This window comes from Rosa chinensis, chromosome 2, assembly GCF_002994745.2.
Source record: "Rosa chinensis cultivar Old Blush chromosome 2, RchiOBHm-V2, whole genome shotgun sequence".
In the NCBI taxonomy this organism is placed as follows: domain Eukaryota; kingdom Viridiplantae; phylum Streptophyta; class Magnoliopsida; order Rosales; family Rosaceae; genus Rosa; species Rosa chinensis.
This window is the reverse complement of record NC_037089.1, coordinates 88,233,266-88,255,708: the sequence shown is the minus strand read 5'-3', so window position 1 is coordinate 88,255,708 and position 22,443 is coordinate 88,233,266. Positions and strand designations below refer to the sequence as shown.

The following is a 22,443-nucleotide window of genomic DNA, read 5'->3' as shown; positions in this document are numbered from 1 at the left end:
TGCCCTCGATTTAGATGTAATGTATTGGACCGTCGGTTATCATCAGGTGTATCTTTTAGTATTCTGAATAAGAGATCTATTCTCTACGTATATAAATTAATAAATATAGATTACATTTCTAATCTGACAGACTGGAGGAGCAGAGATGTCCCCAACCCCAAGAATGGTAAAACTGATGAATTCAAGTAGAAAATTATATGTTATGCAAGCTACAAATAAGCAACTACAACAATCATTAATTGAATCTCCATTGGTGTTGAGACACAGCCGTTCATGGATTCACATTCTACCTCGGTGAAATTACGCCCAAAAGAATGCCTGGTGGAGATCAACAACCATTAAATAACTAGATCTGCATTACTGTCCCTCCGATAATGTTTACGCAGAGGCGGCAGAGCCATTCGTGGATTCACATTCTACCTCCGTAAAATTACCCTCAAAGAATGTCTGGTGGAGAGCTCTAACACACTGTTCTGCTTCATTGTCGTTTACAACCAAAGAGATATTAACCTGCCCAGTTGTAAAACAGATGCAATGAGTACATAATGATCAAATCCATAAACACTTCCGAAGAAGCTATACGAAAGCACCCTATGCATTCATGAATCATGCCTAACACATGAGAATTGGGAGCAAAGAGTATAAGACATGTAAAAGGGCATAAGATTTGGCCGATTTTTTTCCCCACCACTGAATTGAAAAGACACAGAATGACTATAATAGTGTAATTAGGGGAGACCTTGGATGCACCCTGAGAGATCATCTGAACGTTGACTCCAATTGTTCGAAGAACACGAAATGCCTGCCACATAAAATGCACCAAAACATGAATACCAAATTCAAATACAGATATAGCTGATAAAGTTACTTAACCACTTGTTTGACCACTTGAACAACACTTGCAATCAACCAGAGAAGAAAAGAAAATAGGGAATGCTTTCTAAGTACTTGGCAGAACACAATACAGCACCTTCTCTAATATTAGTGAAGATTTCTGCACATTTCCAATGAGAGATATTATTGATCGGTGCTGAAGAAGATTGACAACAGCAATTTTCTCCAGTTCTTCCACAACATGGTCAAGTTCCTGCCAAGGAAGATGAAATATTTAATGAGATTTTATTTAAGAATTTCAATATCCAGCATATACAGGAGTGACTGCCATATTTCCCTTGCATGTACTGAACGAGTACATATAAAGATTTAATTATGAAATCGTAAATGCATGCAGACAGGAAACTTCAAGAAAGCATAACAAGCAGAGAACATGGAGCAGGGTATCATACGCTTGCCTGCTGAATAAGCTCTCTGCTCCAAAGTTTTGATGGGTCCAATGTCAAAGAAATACTGACTTCACTGGTAGCAACGACATCCACCGATATCCCCAAATCTTCAAAAGTTGTAAATACCTGCATGGGAAATAGAATAGATATAAGGTACTGAATTACTGAGAGAAAAAATCAACAGAAACAGGTATTTTGCTTGCTAACCTTAGCAAGAAAACCATATTGACCAAGCATGCGAGTGCTAACAATATCCAACATGGTCACATTCCTTTTCAATACGATGCTGGTCAGTACAGCCTGCAGTTAAAACATAGAAAAATAAATACAGTCTGGACCCTGGAGCATATATACAAAAATGGAGTTCAGTTTTCCATGTTCTGTTACAAACCTTGCTCATATCTCTTGCATGAGTGATGACGGTACCTGGAGCTTTGGGGTTGTAAGAATTTTTAACCCTCACAGGAATATCACCTTCTCTAGCTGGTCTCATAGACTGTGGATGCAAGACCTGCAAGAAGAATAGGAAAAATTCAAAACATGTTTTTGTTTCATGAAGAATGTATTCCTTAACAGACCTACAAATAATTGGAGCTTGTTGACTATGAAGTATCTCAAGTCATCAGAACAGAAAACTAAAGTATTTAAGACTTCTATGGAATGGAAAAAATAATTCATATGGCTCCCAGTTTATGGACTAACCATGATCACTTGATGGACCGCAAATAATGGAATATTTGAATGAAACGCAAAAAAGGAAATATCAGAATCATTGTTATCGATACCTGGGCACCAAAATAAGCAAGTTCAGCAGCCTCGTCAAATGTCAAATAAGGTACAGGTTCTGCACGTGGGTATATGTTAGGATCACATGTCAAAACACCATCAACATCCTTCCACACCTGTAAGGAATTGACAAATAGATTACATTTTGTTACTTGAAACAAAACGAACTTAAGCATCAAAAATTCCGGCACCTGTATTTCTCGCAACCCAAGTGCTTTACCAATGGTTGTAGCTGTCAAATCACTACCACCTCTACCCAGCGTGGTCACTGCACATGATCTCCACCCCTGCAACCAGAAAAATTAAGGGTGGCGCTAACAACTAGACCCATTTTAGGAAGGAAATACATGGAAATTTAGCCAGAAGAGATACCTTCCCCAAGAAGCCAGTGACAATTGGAATAGCGGGATCACATGTCCAATCACCATGTAACCTCTTTGCAACAGCCGGATAAGTAGCCTCTAAAATGTCAGCATTTGTGAAGTCATCTGTTGTTATAATACCCATTTCAAAGGCATCATACTACCAAAAAAAAAAAAAAAAAAAACAAAAAACAGTTATAACTTGTGCTATCATCAAGAATGGTGCTAACAAGCAACAATTAGGAGTTCCTCTAAAGTTACAGTAGGAAAGTTGTGACTTGTGACTTGTGAGAAATAGCCACCACTATGTAAATTATATCTCATTAACTAGCTATGGTTTTGACACCATAAAGAGACTTTTGAGTCTATTATAACAAGCTTAAGATGTTTAACAAAAGTAAGAACAGCCGAAATTATTAGTCCATTTATCAAAGAGCACCAAATATGTGTGCATATGGTAGGATTGCAATTCAATATAGGACTTACTCAGCTCATATATTAGCTACAAGAGAATAAAAGATGGCAATCACATTGAAACATACAAAGTAAACGAGCAGCAATGTATGTACCTGGCGCGCTTTCACACCAATCTTATTCAAATAAGCTGCAAATAGCCTTGTGGACATGCACTCCCCAAATGAAACCAAATAATCTTTTGTCCGTGGAGTCATCTCTTTCATCATAGCGATTCCCTTAAGAAGTTGTTCCAGCTCCTCCAGGTGTGCTGCAAAACATTTTTCAAAGAAGATAGCCATAGATATCAGAAAGGTTAACAACCCATTACTGAAAGCAAGATCATACTTTTCACTCTTAAAAAAAAAAAAAACAATGAGCTGTAAATGGGGTGAAGAGACTCACGTGAAATGATAGAGCCATCCACTCCAAGCTCTTCCACAGTCCTAAATAGATTAGGAAGTCGCAGCGTCAAAACAAATTTAAAACTCAATATTTTTATAGTAAAGATAAAACTTTCAGTGCTATAACCTGAAATGCAATTCTTTGACGAAGCTCAACTCGTCAATAGTGGATACATTGGTAACACCGCAACTGACAGCCTTTTCTCCTGCCTACTCAAACAAAGAGAAACGGATCGGAATTGAGCGTAAGTTGTTTGTTACCGGTAAAAAAATGAAGGGATAAAAAGTTGTGTGTGTAGCAACCAGTAAAAGTTTGTTAGTCGTCTTTCCCATGGCAGATAGAACAATGACAGGCCTCTCTTGCGGGAAGCTGAGTATAAGATCAGCAACCTCCCTCATTCTCTCGGCGGAGGCCACTGAAGATCCACCAAACTTCATGACACACGTCAATTGTTTGTCATTTTCGGCAACACCTTGGTTGCCTTGATCTTTCTTGTCAAGAACATCTACAATTCCTCCCTCGCAACTGACTCGCAAAACTCTACTACTCGTACTCGAAGAAGAAACATTTCTTCCACTTGTACAATAAAACCCACAACTGGAAGACACGGAATTGGCAAAACGGAGCCGCTGAGGCTGAGACCATAATGCTAAAGCTCTCTCTGATGATGATCCAGGGCTCAGAGTTTTAAGCCCACAAAAATGCAAGGCGGCGGTGGTGGCCATCTAAACTCTGTTAATTCGACAAATGATGCTCTAATGGGCAGCAGCTCGATCTGCAAAATGGATCCAAAGCAAACCAGCTAGATTGAATCATTCCATTTCTCAACCATTCTAAGAAACTAAGAAAAGACAAGCAGCTGTGTTTCCAAATGATTTCAAGGGTAGTTATTCGACACTGTACAGCATTCACAAACGAACACAAGAATGAAGAACAAGAAATAAAAAAAGGCACCTTGAGATCGATGGAAGGAAATGCCTTGACCGCGCTTTAGTCCTATGGTGTTCCTTGAGAGAGAGAGAGAGAGCGAGGCAGAGGCAGATGCTCTGGTTGGTTTAGATTTAGACCGGTGCAAGCTGCCGGCGCCAAACTCTCAAGGAAACGAAGGGAGTGAGTCTTTAACAAAATCGTGGCTGGCGGCGCGTCTCTATGTACCATATAAACTGGTCTTTGAAATGCTCAACGTGTTTTTTCTTTTTTTCTTTTTTTCTTTTTGGGCTATATTATATTAGTTCGTTTTTTGTGCTCTCTCTATTTTTACCAGAAGGAAGAAACCGACAGCTAGATCAAACGGTCCAAGATTGGGTGTGGACGGTGGAGATAGCTTAGCTTTGTTGCCCACTGCGGACGCCGCTGCCAGAAAATGTGAGATGCTGTGTGCCGTGGAGTTCAATTTTTGACCAACATCTATAACCAGTGGAGAGTTGAATCAAACGTGGACCCGCTATGTCTGCCCGGTCTGTCTCCCTGTGCGCGCTCCGCGTAGACGCACATCGAATCCAATTAATGGCTCGCTCCCTTCAATTTCTATTGGACTTGGATGCCCAACATATGATGTTTCCTCCCATTTTCCTGACGCAACGTCTACTGATAATCTTTTGGTTTTTTTTGTAGAATGAGAAAAGAGGGGTGCAACCTGAGTACTTTTCAGGAGATCACTCATCTTAGTATTGTTTACACCCAAGCAAGCTTAAATTTAGAGTTCTGATAATCTTAGTATTGTTTACACTCATCTTAGTATTATTGCTGGTATGATCGCACCAACTTCTACTAATAATCTGATATGCATAATTAGGACCGGCATTTTCAGCCGAGACAAACCAACCAACCGAGTCCGAGCCGAATCGAAAAAGTTGGTAGCCGACCATGTCGGTAACCGAAAGTTTGGTAAGGTAGTACCAAACCGAGGGAGATATATTGGTACGGTATTAGTACTGAATTTTAGACATGTACGATATACCGTACCAAACCGTATATTGTATATATTATTTATTTATTTAAATATATTTTATATATATCGATTTGAACCGTTGATTACTATTAGTTTTATTTCATATTAAATTATAACCGTTCGATTTTAAATTTTCCAAACCCTAAGGGGGGTTAGATCGAGCCCTCTCTCAGACTCTCAGTCTCTCTCAGACCCGAACCCTCGGCGCCTCTCGACCTCTCCTTCAGCCCTTTGAAGTGATGATGTTCTAACTATCCAAGAATCGAACACAGAGATAAGAGATTCATGTCCTAGTGTCATTCGATTTTTGTTTCAATTTTAGCTAGAAGCGCATGGATTCATTCGATTCATGTTCTAAATTGAGTAATCTCTAAGACTCTAATGCTTTTGTTGCTTTGCATCTTGCTGTCGTGGATCTCCAAGTGGAATGGGTCTCTGTTGCCATTAATCTCAAGTGGTATCTATGAGTTATTAACCTGTGATTTGTTGATCTTTCTCTACCAATATGTTCTAGGTTTTCATGGTTTCCCTTATGTGCTTGCAGGAACAGGAGGACCAAGGACTGAGTTTGAGTGTTTGAGACTTTGAGGGAGATGAAGGCAAAGTCACTGCACAATTGAAGGTATAATTCATTAATTCGTTTCATGCATAATTGATAATTCTTTGTAGATTTGATTTGCAGCAACTGCAGTAGGTTTGATTTATGAGTAATAGATACATCTCATCTTTAGAATAAGGTAGAATTAGTAACAGCCTGGACTAGGGCTGTCACTCGGTCGGTTCGAATCGGTTATAGGTATTACCAACTTCAAAACCAAAGCTTTCGGTTTCAAAATTGAGCTACCAATTACCAACCAAAATTTTCGGTTTTTAATCATAACTACCAAATTCGGTATTTCGGTTTTCGGTATTACCAACTTTAGAACAACTAATTATTTATAATTAAAATTAGAACGAACAAAACTAGGTTCTTCAATTTTATAGTCGTAAACTTAGTACTCATCTCCTAATTATAGCTTTCTTTTGTATATATGACATCAAGTTTGAGTCATTTTCAATAAAACTAGGTTATTTAACCATCTTTGACTAGGTTACTTAAAATACATGTACTATTAATGTAGTATATGTAGTAATGTTCATACTATTATGAAAAATTTTATGTTTATTTCTTAATATACATGTATGTGTATTGAAAACCATAGTATATAAAGCTAATATTTAGATAATCGGTAGATTCGGTATTTACTAAAACCAAACCAACTTTTTCGGTAATTTTCGATTTCGGTTTTATCGGTCTCGGTTACCAAAAAGTTGGTTTACCAAACTTAAAATATCGGTTGGTATTCGGTCGGTTTGGTAATTACCAAACCAAGTGGCAGCCCTGCCCTGGACTGATACCTCTTCGAAATAATGTCAAATGAATTATGAATTAGTAATTTTGAGTAATGTCAGTACTCACTATCTATAGGTGATGGTTGTAGATAGAATTAAGACTGAAGAAAATATAGTCATGTACCTATGAATTGTTATGCTCTTCGTAAATTTTAAGTTTCTTATTGGGCTTTTTAGGCGTTGTTCAAATCTCAGAAATTCAAGTAATCATCTAATCAAGGCCGGCTTAGACCTGGAGCAACGTATCATTTAATTCATTTGTGTGAAGTGTGAACTATAAGTGTTTGAATTAGAAATTGTATGAACTATGAAGTGATGATGAGATGAACTGAAGTTGATGTATTGCTTTATTTGCTCATGGTTGTACTGAAGTGATGATGAGATGAAGATGAATTAAAGTTTGTATTGCTTTATTTGCTTATGGTTGAACTGAAGTGATGATGAGATGAAGTGTTGAACTTCGCTTCTTTTTCATTTGCAGATTTACTTATGATTGGGCATTTAAATTCATATGATTATTGCAGTTTTTCATTTGCTGGATAGGTTTGGCCATCTGGGCTTTTACAATTGCAGTTGGGCCGGGGCTGAAAGTTGGCCCAATCTTAAGTCGGTTGGAAGCCGAACCAACCGATACCAACCGGCTATCTCGGTATACCGACTTTTTAGCCGGTAATTAGTAGCCCATTTTGTGTACCAACAATGTTCAGTTCGGTAGGTGGTATTGGGCTTCAAGGTCCGGTACCGAACCAAACCAGCCCCATGCATAATTTCGATTTCCTTCCTGATATGAATAGTGCCTATGTGCTCTGGTACTACTATAGCTTTAGTTGATTTGATTGGACACCAAGCACAAAACACCAACTTTATCTTTGATAATATGACTGGTGTTTATGTCTCTCTCATCTCGCCCAACAGTAGCGCACAAGAAAAGAGTGTACAGCAATTGCGCCTCTATCTTTTGATTATCTCAAACAATTGCAAAATCTGGAATATTACTTCCCTCAGGCCATGTTTGGTTGACTGGAAAGGAAAGGAATCACTTTCCTTTCCTTTGGGAAAGTGTTTCCGGAGGGGAGGGGAGGGAACCAAATTCCTCCACTTTTTCCTTTGCTTTGGGAAAGTGTTTCCTTTCCTTGGCTGTCCCCAAACGCAGGAAAGGAAAGTATTTCCTTTCCCAATGCCCACTTTCCGGGAAACAAACATGGCCTCAATCCCCCCACATTTTACTTTAGGTTTTTGGCACTAATGGCATAATGCGAAAGAATCAACACTTCAACAGCATACTTCACTTGCCATGAATAAATGAGACCCCAGATATCGAAGAGTAGAGACAAGACAGACAAGTAAAACAAAGAAATCACATGCATTGCAATGGTGATTTGGTGATTAGTCTAATCATATATCACTCAAGCAACACAATTTAACAGCAATTGAGGAGAAAATTTTAAAGTTGCTGAACACGTAGAACTCAGCAGTTTGCCTAATTCATTAATTATAAAATATCCACTTCCACTACTACACTGTCTGCGCTGAGAGTCTCTTCGAATGGGAATGACAAGCGATTGCATGCATTTACAAACTAGTTTAGACTTGAGAGGGCGAGAGACAAGCCACTGTTCTGTTAGTGCTCCATCACTCCAATTTTTAATTACTGATCGAGGCTGCAATTTTGAACTACGTACTTCATCGAATTGAGTTGAGTTACATCATACCATCAAATCCAGCTGATTTCAAGAGTACCGCTCTAATTTGCTCAGGCAAGAAATGGCTTTCCCTGGATTGCTGATTAACATAAAAGATAATCAAATTAATTATTAAGCTCAAAGTAACTAGAGTACTAGACACTATAACATGAAACATGGGCCATCAATTTCAGGATTGCAGTAGAAAACTTTGATAAAAAAACCAGAACACTCACATAACATTATAATAATTCTAATTCGCATGTCAATTCATTCTTCAAACTGTTGCTGTCAGATAAACAAACATACATACCTGAGCTTGGAACACATCCAGAGCAAATCCATTAAAGCAGCTGATCACAGCCTGCTGGATGTCTAACCCAAGGTTGTCCAAGGCTCTCATAGTAGAGAGCAACAGACCTGGTCTGCGTGGAGATAACATGCGGATGTTAAGAGCTCGTCCTTCCCTTATCTGAACATCCACCTGCACCATGACCATACAGCAGCCCAAAAATTACAGGTTAAGCCAACTCCTCAATCATACATTACATATTTAACCTCTACACAAATTTGTTTAATTTGAATGAGGTTGAGATTGTACGTGCATTTAGATGCCTATGTAGTATTATACTTGCATTGACACTTACAGTAGCTAGTGTATATATATAAATGGTTCACAGGAGAAAGTAAGGGAACTAAACAGAACATAAGATCGAACTAATAGGGTTAAGACCAGAAAGGGAGGAATGGCCCAACAGAATGTTGTGTTCGTCTGAGCAAAGAAGAGAGGAACTATGACAGGGCAGTTGTAAATGTCCAGGCGTAAAACAATTGAATGAGGTGAATAAAGTTTTACCTTTGCAGCAGGTTGTTGGCTTTTAGGGGTTGGCAAGGAGCTAGGACGGAGCTCCTCCTTGATACGGCCGGGATAGGTGAGTGAATTTGGTGTCAATGGGTTAAAATTTGTTGAAGGTTGCAACGAAGAGCCAGGTGCATCTGATTCCAGCTCCTTATGGAGGTCATCAATCCTTCCCAGAAGCTCTCTCAAATAGTCAATTGCATCCCCAAGTATGGACGCCCTATCCATCTGTAAATATAACAGAATAATCAGATGAATAAAACGATACAATTAAATTCACATACTTGCAGTACGTACTTGTCAAAATGAAGATGCAACTCATGCAAGAAACACAGGACAAATTAATAGATCAATTAACTCAAGTGAACCAGACGCATGAATTTCAAGCTTTAATGGAAAAGCAAAGGTCAGTTATTAAAATTTGTTACCTTGCTTATCTTGGGTACTACAGACCTAAGCATGTAGAGCCTGTCGTTGAGCTTCTTCCTCCGGCGCCTTTCGGCCATGAGATTTTTGGCCGGTAAACCCGTCTTCTTCCCCTTGAAATCTCCATCAGTGACACTACTGTTGGCATTAGAATAGCCTCCACCAGCGGCATTATTCACATTCCCCTCCTCCTCCTCCTCCGCTTGACCATCAGAATCATAAAAATTCAAACTAGACATATCGTCTTCCATTTCGCTCTCATTGTGTCTCCTCTTCCTTTTCTCCTCCAAACCCAAGCCGGAGTAACTGGGCCCCGAAATCTCCAAGTTGCCCAATATATCGCAGCCGCTGCTGCCAGTGGAGTTCTGGCGAAGTGCAGCTCGCTTCTGATACAGAGTGGGCTGTGCCCCACCCATGGAACAAGGGAAACTCATATCCTCAGCCCTGTTCAGTAACAGAGCACTCCCGGAGCTTTCGAAGCCGGCGTTGCTAAAGACACCGGCGGTGTTGCCGGAAGCTGGAAGCAGCTGATTCGAGGGGAACTCGGTGCCGGAACTGAGTGCAGGAGTAGCAGCCACCTGGGAGTGAGGATTAAGAGCTGCCAAGTTCATCAAAGCTTCATTTTGCTGCTGAAGCTGGGTCAAGAGCTCACTTTCGCCAACCAAATTGAAATTGTTATCGAATGGATTAGAGTTTCGGAGAGAAGAGAAGCAGGATTTGGAGTTGGGATTGGGATTTGAATTTAAAAGAGTAAATGCCATGGACGGAGAGCAAGAAGCGGAGGTGTCCATTTGAAAGGGGTTGGAAGAGAAGCAGTTAATGTTGTCTTGGTTGAGGACGACGACGTTGTTGTTGTTGTTGTTGTTCAAGTACCAGTCACCTTCTAACATGGCTTTGAAGCTGGCCAGGGTCAGGTCTTTGGGCTCTGTTTCATTGTTGTTATGGGGGTTGCTGGTCCAAGAAGAAACTGCGTCTTCTCCCTCTCTGTTCATCCAAACGCCGCCGCTGGACATGGGCAGCATGATGACGTCTCTCGTGTCTGGAATGGAGGAAAAGGGAGAGGTGCAGGGTTCAGTTACCGAGAAAACTGGGGAAGAGGGAGAAATGTCAGCTCAGACCATTGTATTTCGTTAGGGAAATCGAAAATGAATGAAGCAAGGTAACTAAATTCGAAGTTATAGAACGTTGTGTTTTGTACCCGAATCCGTAAGGTGAATAGAGACCGCTCTGTTCTTATCTATGACTTTGCTGCTGCCTGTTGCCTTGGCTACTACTAAATTTTGTTCTTTTGCGCAAGTTCTGGGCCTTTTGATACCCTTTTATAGGTCAATTAAAACACAATTAAACTTGTATACCAAAAATAAAATCTTGTGAATTTCAAAATATCAATCTTCCCCTGTTCAATTGTTTTTATATTTTTTCCGATTCAAGACGATCATCAGTCGTTGCGTGAAACACGTTAAAATACATCGAATACTACAAGAATTAATCGAGATGTAAATGCATCTTAGCGGTAGAATGTAAAATTGATTATGAGTCAAAAATATGTAAATTTGGAAATTATATTAGTGAATTAGACCTATTAGTTAGTTTAGAATTTTAAGTAATTATTGTTTTTGTTAGTCGTTCTCGTATTAACTTTTTTCTATTAGTGTACCGTCAGTTACATTTTTTATCGTTGAATTCCCACCGGGCAATTGAATACAATTTGATACCCAAACCCTCAAAAGTATCAATGTGATACCCAAATACCTAAATTGGTATCAACGTGATACTTCCATCCAAAAGTATCAATGTGATACCCTAAAGCCAATTTGATACTCAAACTCTCAAAAGTATCAATGTGATACCCAAATACCTAAATTGGTATCAACGTGATACTTTCGTCCAAAATTCTGACGTCCGTTTGCTGAAGTGGCAAGCACGTGGGTCTTTAAAAAAAAGTGAAATGACCAATTTACCCTTCTTCTTTTTTTGTTAATTCATTCTTTTCCTTTTCTTTTCATTTCTTTTTCTTCCTTCTTCTTCTGGGATTTTCTTCTTCTTCTTCTTAGGGTTTCGCGGCACCAAGTAGCTTGGGGATGAAGCTCCCAATCGAATATTTAGGTTTTATAATTGTATTGCGATGAAAATATTTAGGTTTTATAATTGTATTGGGATGGAAAGAATAATTAAACACATACGCTCTAACCAATTATTTTTAGAAAAATTTTAAATACACACCCCAAACTACTTAATATACATCCCTATTATTTTATATTTCAAATCAGATTTTATAGGTATGTTAAATGACAAAAATAGACATCTATGTATTAAAAGAAAAAAACAATAATCATATGTTCCTTATATTATTCTATAATTATAAACACAATGAATTTCTATACATGACATCCTCATTTAAACAAGAATAAAGTTAGAAACCATCTAATTTAAATTTTCCTTAAATGAATTGTAATTAAATGGGGTGAGATACCATGTAATTTAGAATTTTGAAATCAATAGCATTAAATGTTTTTAAAACATATCGCTTTACTCCCACTTTTTAGTTCTTTTTATTTATTTTTATATAAAAGTGATTATTAGATAATTTATTATCTAATATAAAACATCACATGTATAAAACTTTGTAATTGTTAATGTGTTTGACCATCCAATGACAACTTCATAGTTCCGCCATTGTGGAGAAACTACTGATACAATTTTGGTTGAATGTTCGACTCAAAATTTTATACTTGATCAAAAGGATGTTTAGTGGATGAGAACTCAAATAATATAAAACATATTTATAAGCATATATTTGAACTTTGAATGGAACAATAATGAATCCTTATGGATTTCCCAATAACTAACACAAGTAATTAATATGGTCAATTATATATACTAATCAAATGTTAAATAATAGTGTATTTCATGGTTTTTAAGTTTAAGGATATTTTAGGTAATTTGAGTTGTGTATTTAGTAAAATGTTAGAATAAAAAATTAAATAATAGGTGTATTGAATAAAAAGTGTGTATTAAGTAATTAGGGGTGTGTATTTAAAACTTCTCTTATTTTTATCACGAGCATGAGATATTATTCCTAGGACCGGTCAGTAGTGAGGGAGCTTCTTCCAAATACAAACCCTAATGAACGAGAGGAGAACTGTTGAGATGGAGAGGTATATGGAGCTTGAATATTCATTTGCCATTTGCGCGCATACTTGGATCAAATCAATTAAAGCAAGACTAGTCCAGGTGGGACAAGTTAATTTGGAATGAAATTTCGAAGCCCAGGTTTCTCGTGATTCCTTTAATTTGATTCATTCACCGCACCTACTTCCCAATCGCATGCATGCACTTCTAAATTACTCGTGTATTTCCATTTCGTTTTCCAGTTGCTTGATCAGATCGAAGTATTGTTCACCGATTGATCGATAAAGAATTCGAGATGAACTCATGATATATGATAGACCACTGATGGTATAAAAGTTTGCTTTGATCTGCTCCAGTTTTCTCACTCGGGACAAGAAAATTAAGACTTGTGTGTCGACCTGTTCTCGTGACACTGCTGACTAATTAACTGATTGATGGAGAGAGAGAGAGAGGGAGAGAGAGGTAATCCACGTCTGGATCAGAATCCATCATATATTTATGATGGTTTGTAATCCTCCGTTGGTTCGTTTAATCTCTAGTGTTGTTAGATTGGAAGTTTGCCCGACATGCATGCTTGTGAATTAGAGTACCGGGCTAGTGCGCGCCAGCCATGGAGGCTAGGCCATTATTGACTGACTCACCATGTGAAGAGAATTAGCTAATTTCATATACACTGGCTAGCAGAGAGCCAGGCCTAGCTATAGAGTATAGAGAGCCAGGCCTAACAATGATAAGCAGCTGACGGGCCCGCGCATTCAATTCGTAAATTGACAACTACCTTCCATCTAGCTCAACTCCCCTTATCTTCATTCTCAGCCATCAAACTTTAAAACCATAGCTTCACCGCTGCCTTCTATGTTTCTACTCTTGCTCACACCATTTCGATCCTGCGGCAAATGGCCGGTGAATATATAGTGTCACTGTTTAAGCTCCAATTGAATAGCTGATTGTATCACTTAACTGGCGATCCATACATGTCTCTCTGTCTCCTATTTCAAATGTCTATTTTCTTCGATTTTTTTATTTATGAGTCAACCGTACTTCGTGCCAACTGAATGTATACATATCGAGAAAGCTCCTTAAGAGATTAGTCATGCTTGTTCCTTTAATTTCTAATTCTTTTGTTGATCACTTGATTGTCTTTGTTGTTGATTGGAGTTATATAATTTATGATTAGGCGTTAACTTTTTAACTCCATACTAAAAAGTAAAAAATATACAAACTTTTGATATTTTAAAGGTTCCTGTGATGTTGTTGGCACTCACGTGAAAAAACCTTAAACATGAAAGTAAAATTTTCACAAAAGCTAGTGTGCTATAGTTAAAATCAGCCCAAGGCCGATGGGCATGCCCAACCCCAGCCATTTTCTTTTAGCTAAGGGCTGGTCCTGCCTAAGCTAATGGGCGGGCTTCGCCCAACCCATTTTACATAAGGTAGGGTTTAGGCTTCACTTTTGAAGCCCTGAGCCTGCCCAAGCCCTGCCCATTATAGTAAAGTATAGGCCAGCTTAGCCTGTTTAGAAAAAGTACAAAAGGAATATCATTTTTGATATAAATTAATTATTTAGAGCATCTTAAATAAGTATGTTAAATGTATCATAATTTAGTGGTAAATTTAGATGTGATTTTCTTTATCAATCCATACATATTATTATTATTATTATTATTATTATTATTATTATTATTATTATTATTATTATTAATAGGTGGATTTAAAAAGACTAAAATTTAAGAAATTGGGTTTGATTTTCAACTCAATCAAAACTATTTTTAATAGAAGTTAATATTATGGGGCCGTGACCACTTACCCAATTTTAGACTTAAAATTGCCAAATTTACTATACTAAGAGTTTTTTAACCCTATCTACCAAATCCAACAGTGGTGACAGTATTGCCCTCTCTCTCTCTCTCTCTCTCTCTCTCTCTCTCTCTCTCTCTCTCTCTCTCTCTCTCTCTCTCTCTCTCTCTCTCTCTCTCTCTCTCTCTCTCTCTCTCTCTCTCTCTCTCTCTCTCTCTCTCTCTTGTCCTTGTTCACGCCGGCGTCGATGCCGCACTGGATCTCCGCCTCCTCATCTAACGTAGACGTTCGGCGAGCTCCCTCTCCCATCCTTGATCATGCCGGCATCAATGCCGCACCGGATCTCCGCCTCCTCATCCAACGCATACGTTCGTTCGACTGCCTCTCTCTCTCTCTTCCTTGTTCACGTCGGCGTCAATGCCGCACCGGATCTCTGCCTCCTCATCCAACGCAGACGTTCGGCGAGCGGGTTAGTCATCTTCCTCATCCTGATCGTTGATGTGATCGTCTGAATCTAGCAGGAGAGCAATGCCGAGAAATCGTCGGAGGCCTTGAAGGAGATTCAGTCACAGTAGCGGCAGTGGTTAGGGACGGGAAGAAGATGAAAAATTAGAGGGCCAATGAGCTCGTTCCCGGTGATATTGTGGAGCTCGTTTCTGGGAGGAGTGATATGGATTACTCCGGTCGCTGCGTTTTTTTTTTTTTTAAGTATTGTTGTTTAGTTCTTTTTTTTGGCAAGGAATAGTTTTTTTTTTTTTGAATGTCTATTGGATTGGAGGCCAATGATCTACTATATGTTCAACAATGTGAGTAATCTGACATTGCAATGTAACTGTGGGGTTTGTTTTATGGTCCACTAGGGGGCAGTAGACACATTATTGGCCCCCAGTAGACTTTGAAATGAGGGACAGAGATCACTATAGTGTGGTATTTTGATAAGTTACCTGTTGTTTTCTGTGTATTAAAGTCAAATTATCTGTGAATCCTACAAAATTGTGCATTTTTTGTGGTCTATTGGGGGGCAGTAGAGACATTGGACTTTGTATTGGAGGTCAATGATCTACTATCTGTTCAACAATGCAATAATATGATTCTTGGGGGGCAATAATATGCATATTAATTGATCAATTGTGCCTGTAGTGTATTCATTTTAGTTTTGGGAGATTATGCAATTCACTGAGAGGGCAATAATATGATTATTTGGAGGCAATAATATGAGTATTGGGGGACAATAATATGATTTCGGTCACCGGTTGCCGGATTCCGGTCTCCCGAGTCAGCGGCCGGCCACTGGTCACCGGAGTCCGGCAAGGTATCCGACGACTTCTCTCTCTAAGTGAGAAAGAAGGAGAGGACAAAAAAGTCACAAAAATAAATAAAAAGAATAAAAAAGAATTAATCGGGTATTAGGGAAATAATCCCTTAGAGTGTTTTGGGTAAACGGAGTTAAAAAACTGTTATTAGAGTAAGTGAGCAATTTTGAAGTTGAAATTAAACTGTTAGTAGAGCAAGTGGACAATTTTGAAACTGAAATTGGGTAAATGATTATTTCCCCTAATATTATTTCACAAATCACTAGCCAAATACTGGGAGGCTGACGGACGGGCTTTATTGGCCCGAACTTTATTGGCTGATGGGTTGAGCCTGGGCTTTCACATATTTATGAAAGGGCCGGCCTGCCCATTTAACACTTAGGATTACAAAAGCCCAAGACCATGTAATACTTGGACCATCATATGAGTTAGGTGTCGGCTAAATATAACTCTTAAATACTTGGACCATCATATCATAGAACTGGGTCAGCCCAATCCTGCCCATTTTACTGGCCTAGCTATAGCAACTTTTTTTGGCACTAATTGGTCCAAACTTCAAGGCGGTTTGAAAGCAAAATTTGACGAAAGCATGAGATTTCTATGGCTCATGTAAGCCATATTTAAGAGTTGTTTGAAATCCATTACTAAATGGGACTACGCCTTTTTGCAATGAGACTTTGCACGCAGTCTTCCTAAACCTCATCTTCTGTTTTGTAAAAATAAGAAGGAAGTAAATTACAGAGGAATTACAGTAAGGATGAGAATATGGCCTTCATGTCGTTCACAACAGCAAAGTACAATTATACATTTCGATCAGAGAGCGAGGAAGGTCATGCATAAAGGCATATGCATGGCGCGGGATATAAAGAACATTGAGCTAGCTTGGCTGCAGCAACTTCTATTCCTTTCCTTCACTTACGTACCAATACTATTCTCACGAATCACGAGGATGAGAAACATAGACGCATATGCCCTAAACACCGGTCGACCCACGAACGTCTTTGTTGCTTCTTCATGGAGCTCCTGGACGATGACATAGTCTCGCCTTCACTGTTGGTCTGCAGTAAAATGTCTCTTAACTTCCAGTCGTTGGCAGAAGACCTCCTAGTTGTAGAGGTCGATGATGGCAAAGCAAGACTGCTCCCATCATCTTCTTGAAATAACTCACGTAGCTTCAACCTCTTAGAGGGAGCCGTTCCAGCAGTGGACTTGCTCTTCTCCTCCATAGCCTTGAGATGTCGTTGACTAATTTCGTCTAACAGAAGGTCACGGTTGAAGACGGGAAAGACCGGGCCGAAGAAGAACTTGTCACCCCACTGTGGAAGCGAAATGAATGTGAAGTCATCGTCTCCAGCATGATCCTCAGACTCTCTCTCCAACGATGTGAGGTTGTCGAATTCTCCGAAGACTTTGACGGCGATGTCTGCTAGTTTGTCTGAGCAGCAGTAGCTGTTGAAGCTAGGGCAAACTAATCCCGGTTCAAATCCTTCTTTTTGCATTTTTGTGGCATGATGATCATCCATTTCTTGCTCGGCGGACTTTGATTCTACCGATAACTCGAGGTTATCAAATTCTCGGAAGACTTTGGCGGCCAAGTCTCCTAGTTGGTCTGAGCAGACGCTCTTGAAGCTAGGGCAAACAGGTGCTGCTTCAATATCTTCTTTGGGCATTCTGAAGTCCTTGTATCTAAAGTATAGATCAATTCCTTGATCTCTTAATTAACAATTAGAGAGAACGATGTCCCCAGGGTATTGAATAATTTCTATTGTTCTTCTCTCAAAGCATGTTGTGTGTGTGTGTATATATATACATATATGAAAATATGCACCCACAAGGAAAATGAATTTCCATAATAAATTTATGATACAGGCAATCTTCTGTAATCAGAAAATCTAATTAATCAATAACTTTTTCTAATCAGAAAATGCAGTCAATAAATTCTTTCTTAGTTCTAAAAGATATTCATGCCAACAGTTTGATGCTCCAGAGAATTTCGGCGGGAGTTGTGACTTGCAGATGCAACATAATTTACCATACTGATGATACATATATGATCTGTATTAAAATTCATCTTTACGCTCCCTAGCTTCCTCTGTTTCTTTCTAAATTTTACATATCCTAAGAAAAGATTAGAATTTTGTGAATTGGTAATTGGCAATGGCAACCTTAGTTGCTCCTATATTTTAAATATTGCTTTTTTGTGGAGAGAATGCATCTAACGCTTGAAAGTTGAAAATATAATATTGAAGCCTATGCATTGAGCGATTTGTGTCCCATGAAATGAGCATTAATCCCTAGAAATGGGGTAAATGGACAAAAACCTTGGTTTGGGGTCGAGGCTTGTTATTATTTCGTCACATATGGACTATTTTTCAACTAATAATATAGGTATCCTAATTGTAAGATAACTAATTATAATGCAAATATATGTACTCGCACATAGACGTTATTATATTATCATTCAAAATTCAAATAGCTTAGCACAGCCTAGTGATCGATCCATCAAAATATATAACACACATGTTATTACACAAGTACTTGATCAGGATGAGGAAAGCTAAGAGTTTTAAAGCAGGTGAAGCCTCCATCGACTACTAGATTATGACCTGTTACATACTTTGCTTCATCAGAGGCCAAATAGAGCGCTGCCTTGGCTACATCTACTGCCTCCGCCTTTGCACCCTTAAGTTCTCCCACACCATTCACTATCTCTATAATCTGCTCCTCTGTTGCCCCTGGATAAAACCGACTTATCTCCCTAACCACAAGAGGCGTTGGAATTGGAGCCGGTGAAATGCAATTGATTCGAACCCCACTTCGGCACAGCTCGCTTGCCACAGACTTCACTATGCCTGGTATTGTAAACTTGGAAATCGAGTAAGGATGCGGCCCAAGCCCACCCACGAGCCCAGTAATGCTAGATGTGCACAGTATGGACCCCGAACCCAATGGGATCATCACTCGGGCAGCATGCTTTATCCCGGCAATTATTCCCCTCACGTTGATCCGCATGACACGGTCAAACTCATCGAGATCGAGGTCGGCAATGCTGGGTGGGATTGTCGGCCCGGTTATTCCAGCATTGTTGTACATTATGTCGAGCTTTCCGTACCTTTCCACGGTCGTTTCTACAGCTTGTGCTACTTGTGACTCAACAGCAACGTCGCATTCCACAAAGTGGGCTGTTGGGCCCAGCTCTTCCGCTACTTGTTGGCCCATCTCACAATCAGTGTCTGCAATCATGACATGCGCCCCATTTTGGATGAATTCGTGGGCCGCTGCCTTCCCGAGCCCACTTGCGGACCCTGTTATTAAGGCTACCTTACCGTCCAGCCTTTACATATCGGGTAAATTGATTAGATTCAGTGTATTTATTTGATAGATCAGGTCTAATGTATGTTTCTTTATTAATACTATATATCGGCCCCAAAAAATCCTTCGCTGATATAGATAATAACATTAATAATTATAGGTTTTAATCTTATATCCTAGATCTAAAGATCGTTGTCAACGAATTGATCACCGATTAATTAAAGAATCACAATCTAATTGACCTCCTTTAATTACCAAACTAAATACTGACTAGAGTATAAATTGATTGCCAGAAAGAATGAGATCTAATCATGTGATTTGCAAATTAAGGCTGCATGGGATCTAGAAAAAAAAACATGGATTCCTTCCTATAAAATTGATCATGATGATGATGATGACTCAGTTAACAAAAAAATTAATATTGGAACAGAACGAGAACGAGAAGGCTACATATCGAAATAACCAAAAACCAGAGAATAATAGAGGAACATGGATGACATGCAAAGAAGCAGAAATGGCAAACGATATGACGTCAGTTGTAACAGTGGAGGGGGGTAGCCGGGTAGGAGAGTTTCATTAATAAGAGAGAATAAGAGATCCATGAATCGATATATCTGAAGATTTTGAGGGAATCGATCTGCAGCTATATATATATATATCCAAACTACAGACACCATATATATATATATGATGGAGATAGTGCGTGCGTATTGTCGATCGCAATTAGCTAGGAGCTGATCGGTACGTGATTAGAAATTACCTTCCATTTCCACTACGGCCAGCGGTTGAATAAGGTCTCGTTCGCTTACAGAGAACATGATTGCCGTAGTACTTGAGCCCTCTAGCTGCTCCAGCTGCCTCTTTGAATCTGATTGATGGAGGGGAAAGAAAAACAAAACAAGTAAACGAAAAACGACCTACGATGCTTTCAAAACATTAATTAGCTAGCTAGCAATTGCAATTGCAATTCAAAGAGGCCATCCATCGAAATACCTGCTGATGGCAAATGATCTGAGCATATCGACCGACAGCCAAATTAAAAGATCGATCTCAATTCTCAAATTCTAGCTGTGGCACGCAGATATATATATATATATATATATATATAGTTAGCCGGCCAGTCAGTAGTATTTATTGATCGATATGATGAATTGAAGAGGAAGCGCTAGAAAACGCTTATTGCAGTTGTACAAGATACTAGACACGCATTTTCATGCAAGCTACAGAAAAAGAGAGAGTGATGATCGAGATGAGAAAGAAGGAGCCATTGAGCCAATGCAAGTTGAGCATGGTTTATATATAACTTTATAGCATTTCTGTCGACCTGTCGTATTTATTGATCCTTAATTATACAAAACAGAAAGATACAACTCAAGTACTCAAATCCTCAGTAATCTTCTATCTACTGCAAAACTAATTATAAGCCGGCCAGCGATGCATCCCATTTTCATCTCACCAAACAGGAAAAGCAGGAAGATTAGGACTTGGAATAAAAAGCGGCACTGTAACTACGGTTCTTAGGGTCTTAAATAGGTAGGTAACTAAACCTAGCTAACAAAAAGCATGAATTAAAATAACAAGGACGGCAACAGCCAACATATAATTTGGATGATGTTGTAGTAAATAGGTAAAATGTCTATATCATGGAGTATGCACTTGAGAAGTGGAGAATGTGTGGTTTGTATGAAATGCACATTGAGAGGTAGAGAAATTGTGTAGCAAATATACTAATGTATGTAGGGCAAATTTACACTACTTTGTAACCCTATATAAACCCCCTCAATATGAGAAGAAGACTCACCAATTCACTCTTCAGTTTCTCTGAAACACGTTATCAGCACGAAATCGCTCTAGAATTAGAATCGAAATCGATTAGAGTAGTGAAAGTTCTTGATCCGAACTAGGTCATTTTACCAACCTTACAAGAAACCCCCAAATCCTATCACATATCAAAGCCCTTGATCCCAGAAGCTCAGAACCGGTTTCAGAACCCCCAGAACCGGCCGGAAACCTGCCGAACCGGCTGCCGGAAGTTCTGAACCGCTGTCAGTGTGCTGCCGAGCCCCTGCCGAGTGCTGCCGAGCCCCTGCCGAAGTGCTGCCGAGCCCCTGCCGAAGTGCTGCCGACAGCCCCTGCCTACCCCCTGCAGACCCCCTGCGCAGCAGCTGCCGAGCCCCTGCCTACCCCCTGCCTACCCCCTGCGCAGCAGCTGCCGAGCATCTGCCGAGGCCCTGCGCAGCAGCTGCCGAGCACCTGCCGAGCCATCTGCCGAGCACCTGCCGAGCAGCCTGCCTAGCACCTGCGCAGCAGCTGCCGAGCTGCTGCCGAGCAGCTGTCGACACATCTGTCGAGCGACTTTCCGACAACTTTCCGGCGACTTTTCCGGCGACTTTCCGGACACTTTTCCGGCGACTTTCCGGACACTTTTCCGGCGACTTTCGGACACTTTTCCGGCGACTTTCCGGACACTTTTCCGGCGACTTTCCGGACACTTTTCCGGCGACTTTCGGACACTTTTCCGGCGACTTTCGGGACACTTTTCCGGCGACTTTCGGACACTTTTCCGGCGACTTTCCGGACACTTTTTCCGGTCAATTCTTAAGGTAAACTTTTCTAAAAGTTCCCGTTTTTGAAGTTTTTATTACTTTTCTCTTCTTTTCACGGGGACTTCCAACATCCCTTATTCTACCCCCTTTCTTCTTCATAGGGGAGACCAAAAAGGCCGAACTGTGGGGGTTCGTGCTCACTCCAAGCTTGGAGCTTGTAGAGTCCTCCAAACTTAGAATTTGTTGAGAAGAAAACAATCGACCACATACATCATTGTTTCGATTTAATCCAAAACCCCTCTTGGAATCAAGATTTTCTTGGAAGCAACTACGCTCAGAAAATCCCTAATTTCTTGAAAGCGATTACGCTCAGAAAGTTTATAGTTTTTCGTGGTAGCCTTTTTCGCTCCGAAACTAACCCTATTTTCTTGTTGTTCTTCAGGATGAGTAACCTGAACAAGTTGAGCTTCAACCCACTAGGGACAACAGGCGCAGGATACCACAGGTGGATCCGTGATATGCGCCAGCATCTTAAGGCTGATGGGATCCTGAGTACGATCCAAGAGCCAAGTCAGGACGTGCTTACTCCTCAACAAGCTCTTGCTTTTGAAGCAAATAGAGCAAAGAGAGAGGCTAATGAAGCAAAAGCCATCATTCTCATGACAAGGCACATGAATGACGCGCTCCAAAATGAGTACCTCAATGAGGAAGACCCAAGAAAGCTATGGGTAGAACTCGAGCAGC

At 39.7% G+C, this 22,443-nt stretch overlaps 3 protein-coding genes across 4 annotated transcripts; all 3 read right to left on the bottom strand.

The window, feature by feature from the left end:
- Positions 1 to 88: 88 nt before the first annotated feature.
- On the bottom strand, positions 89 to 4,496 carry LOC112187611 (aspartokinase 2, chloroplastic). Of its 2 annotated transcripts, none has more exons than XM_024326482.2 (14): positions 4,244 to 4,496; positions 3,592 to 4,064; positions 3,416 to 3,498; positions 3,290 to 3,330; positions 3,001 to 3,155; positions 2,442 to 2,591; positions 2,261 to 2,356; positions 2,069 to 2,185; positions 1,675 to 1,794; positions 1,491 to 1,583; positions 1,287 to 1,409; positions 971 to 1,087; positions 740 to 802; positions 89 to 510 (listed from the first exon to the last, which is right to left on the bottom strand). In XM_024326482.2, exons 2-14 carry the CDS (start codon positions 4,012 to 4,014, stop codon positions 379 to 381), a joined length of 1,713 nt encoding a protein of 570 aa, XP_024182250.1. In that variant the 5' UTR covers positions 4,015 to 4,064; positions 4,244 to 4,496; the 3' UTR covers positions 89 to 378. The 2 variants fall into 2 exon arrangements, with proteins under 2 accessions (XP_024182250.1, XP_024182251.1); XM_024326483.2 differs by having other exon boundaries at positions 1,293 to 1,409; positions 4,244 to 4,495.
- Positions 4,497 to 7,973: 3,477 nt separating this feature from the next.
- On the bottom strand, positions 7,974 to 10,857 carry LOC112187979 (transcription factor ICE1). The gene is made up of 5 exons (XM_024326963.2): positions 10,798 to 10,857; positions 9,602 to 10,686; positions 9,171 to 9,401; positions 8,628 to 8,798; positions 7,974 to 8,414 (listed from the first exon to the last, which is right to left on the bottom strand). Exons 2-5 carry the CDS (start codon positions 10,619 to 10,621, stop codon positions 8,334 to 8,336), a joined length of 1,503 nt encoding a protein of 500 aa, XP_024182731.1. The 5' UTR covers positions 10,622 to 10,686; positions 10,798 to 10,857; the 3' UTR covers positions 7,974 to 8,333.
- A 7,396-nt stretch (positions 10,858 to 18,253) lies between these two features.
- On the bottom strand, positions 18,254 to 20,445 carry LOC112189661 (zerumbone synthase). The gene is made up of 3 exons (XM_024329009.2): positions 20,147 to 20,445; positions 19,914 to 20,021; positions 18,254 to 19,175 (listed from the first exon to the last, which is right to left on the bottom strand). The coding sequence occupies exons 1-3, from the start codon at positions 20,170 to 20,172 to the stop codon at positions 18,368 to 18,370; spliced, it is 942 nt and encodes a 313-aa protein (XP_024184777.1). The 5' UTR covers positions 20,173 to 20,445; the 3' UTR covers positions 18,254 to 18,367.
- Positions 20,446 to 22,443: the final 1,998 nt, after the last annotated feature.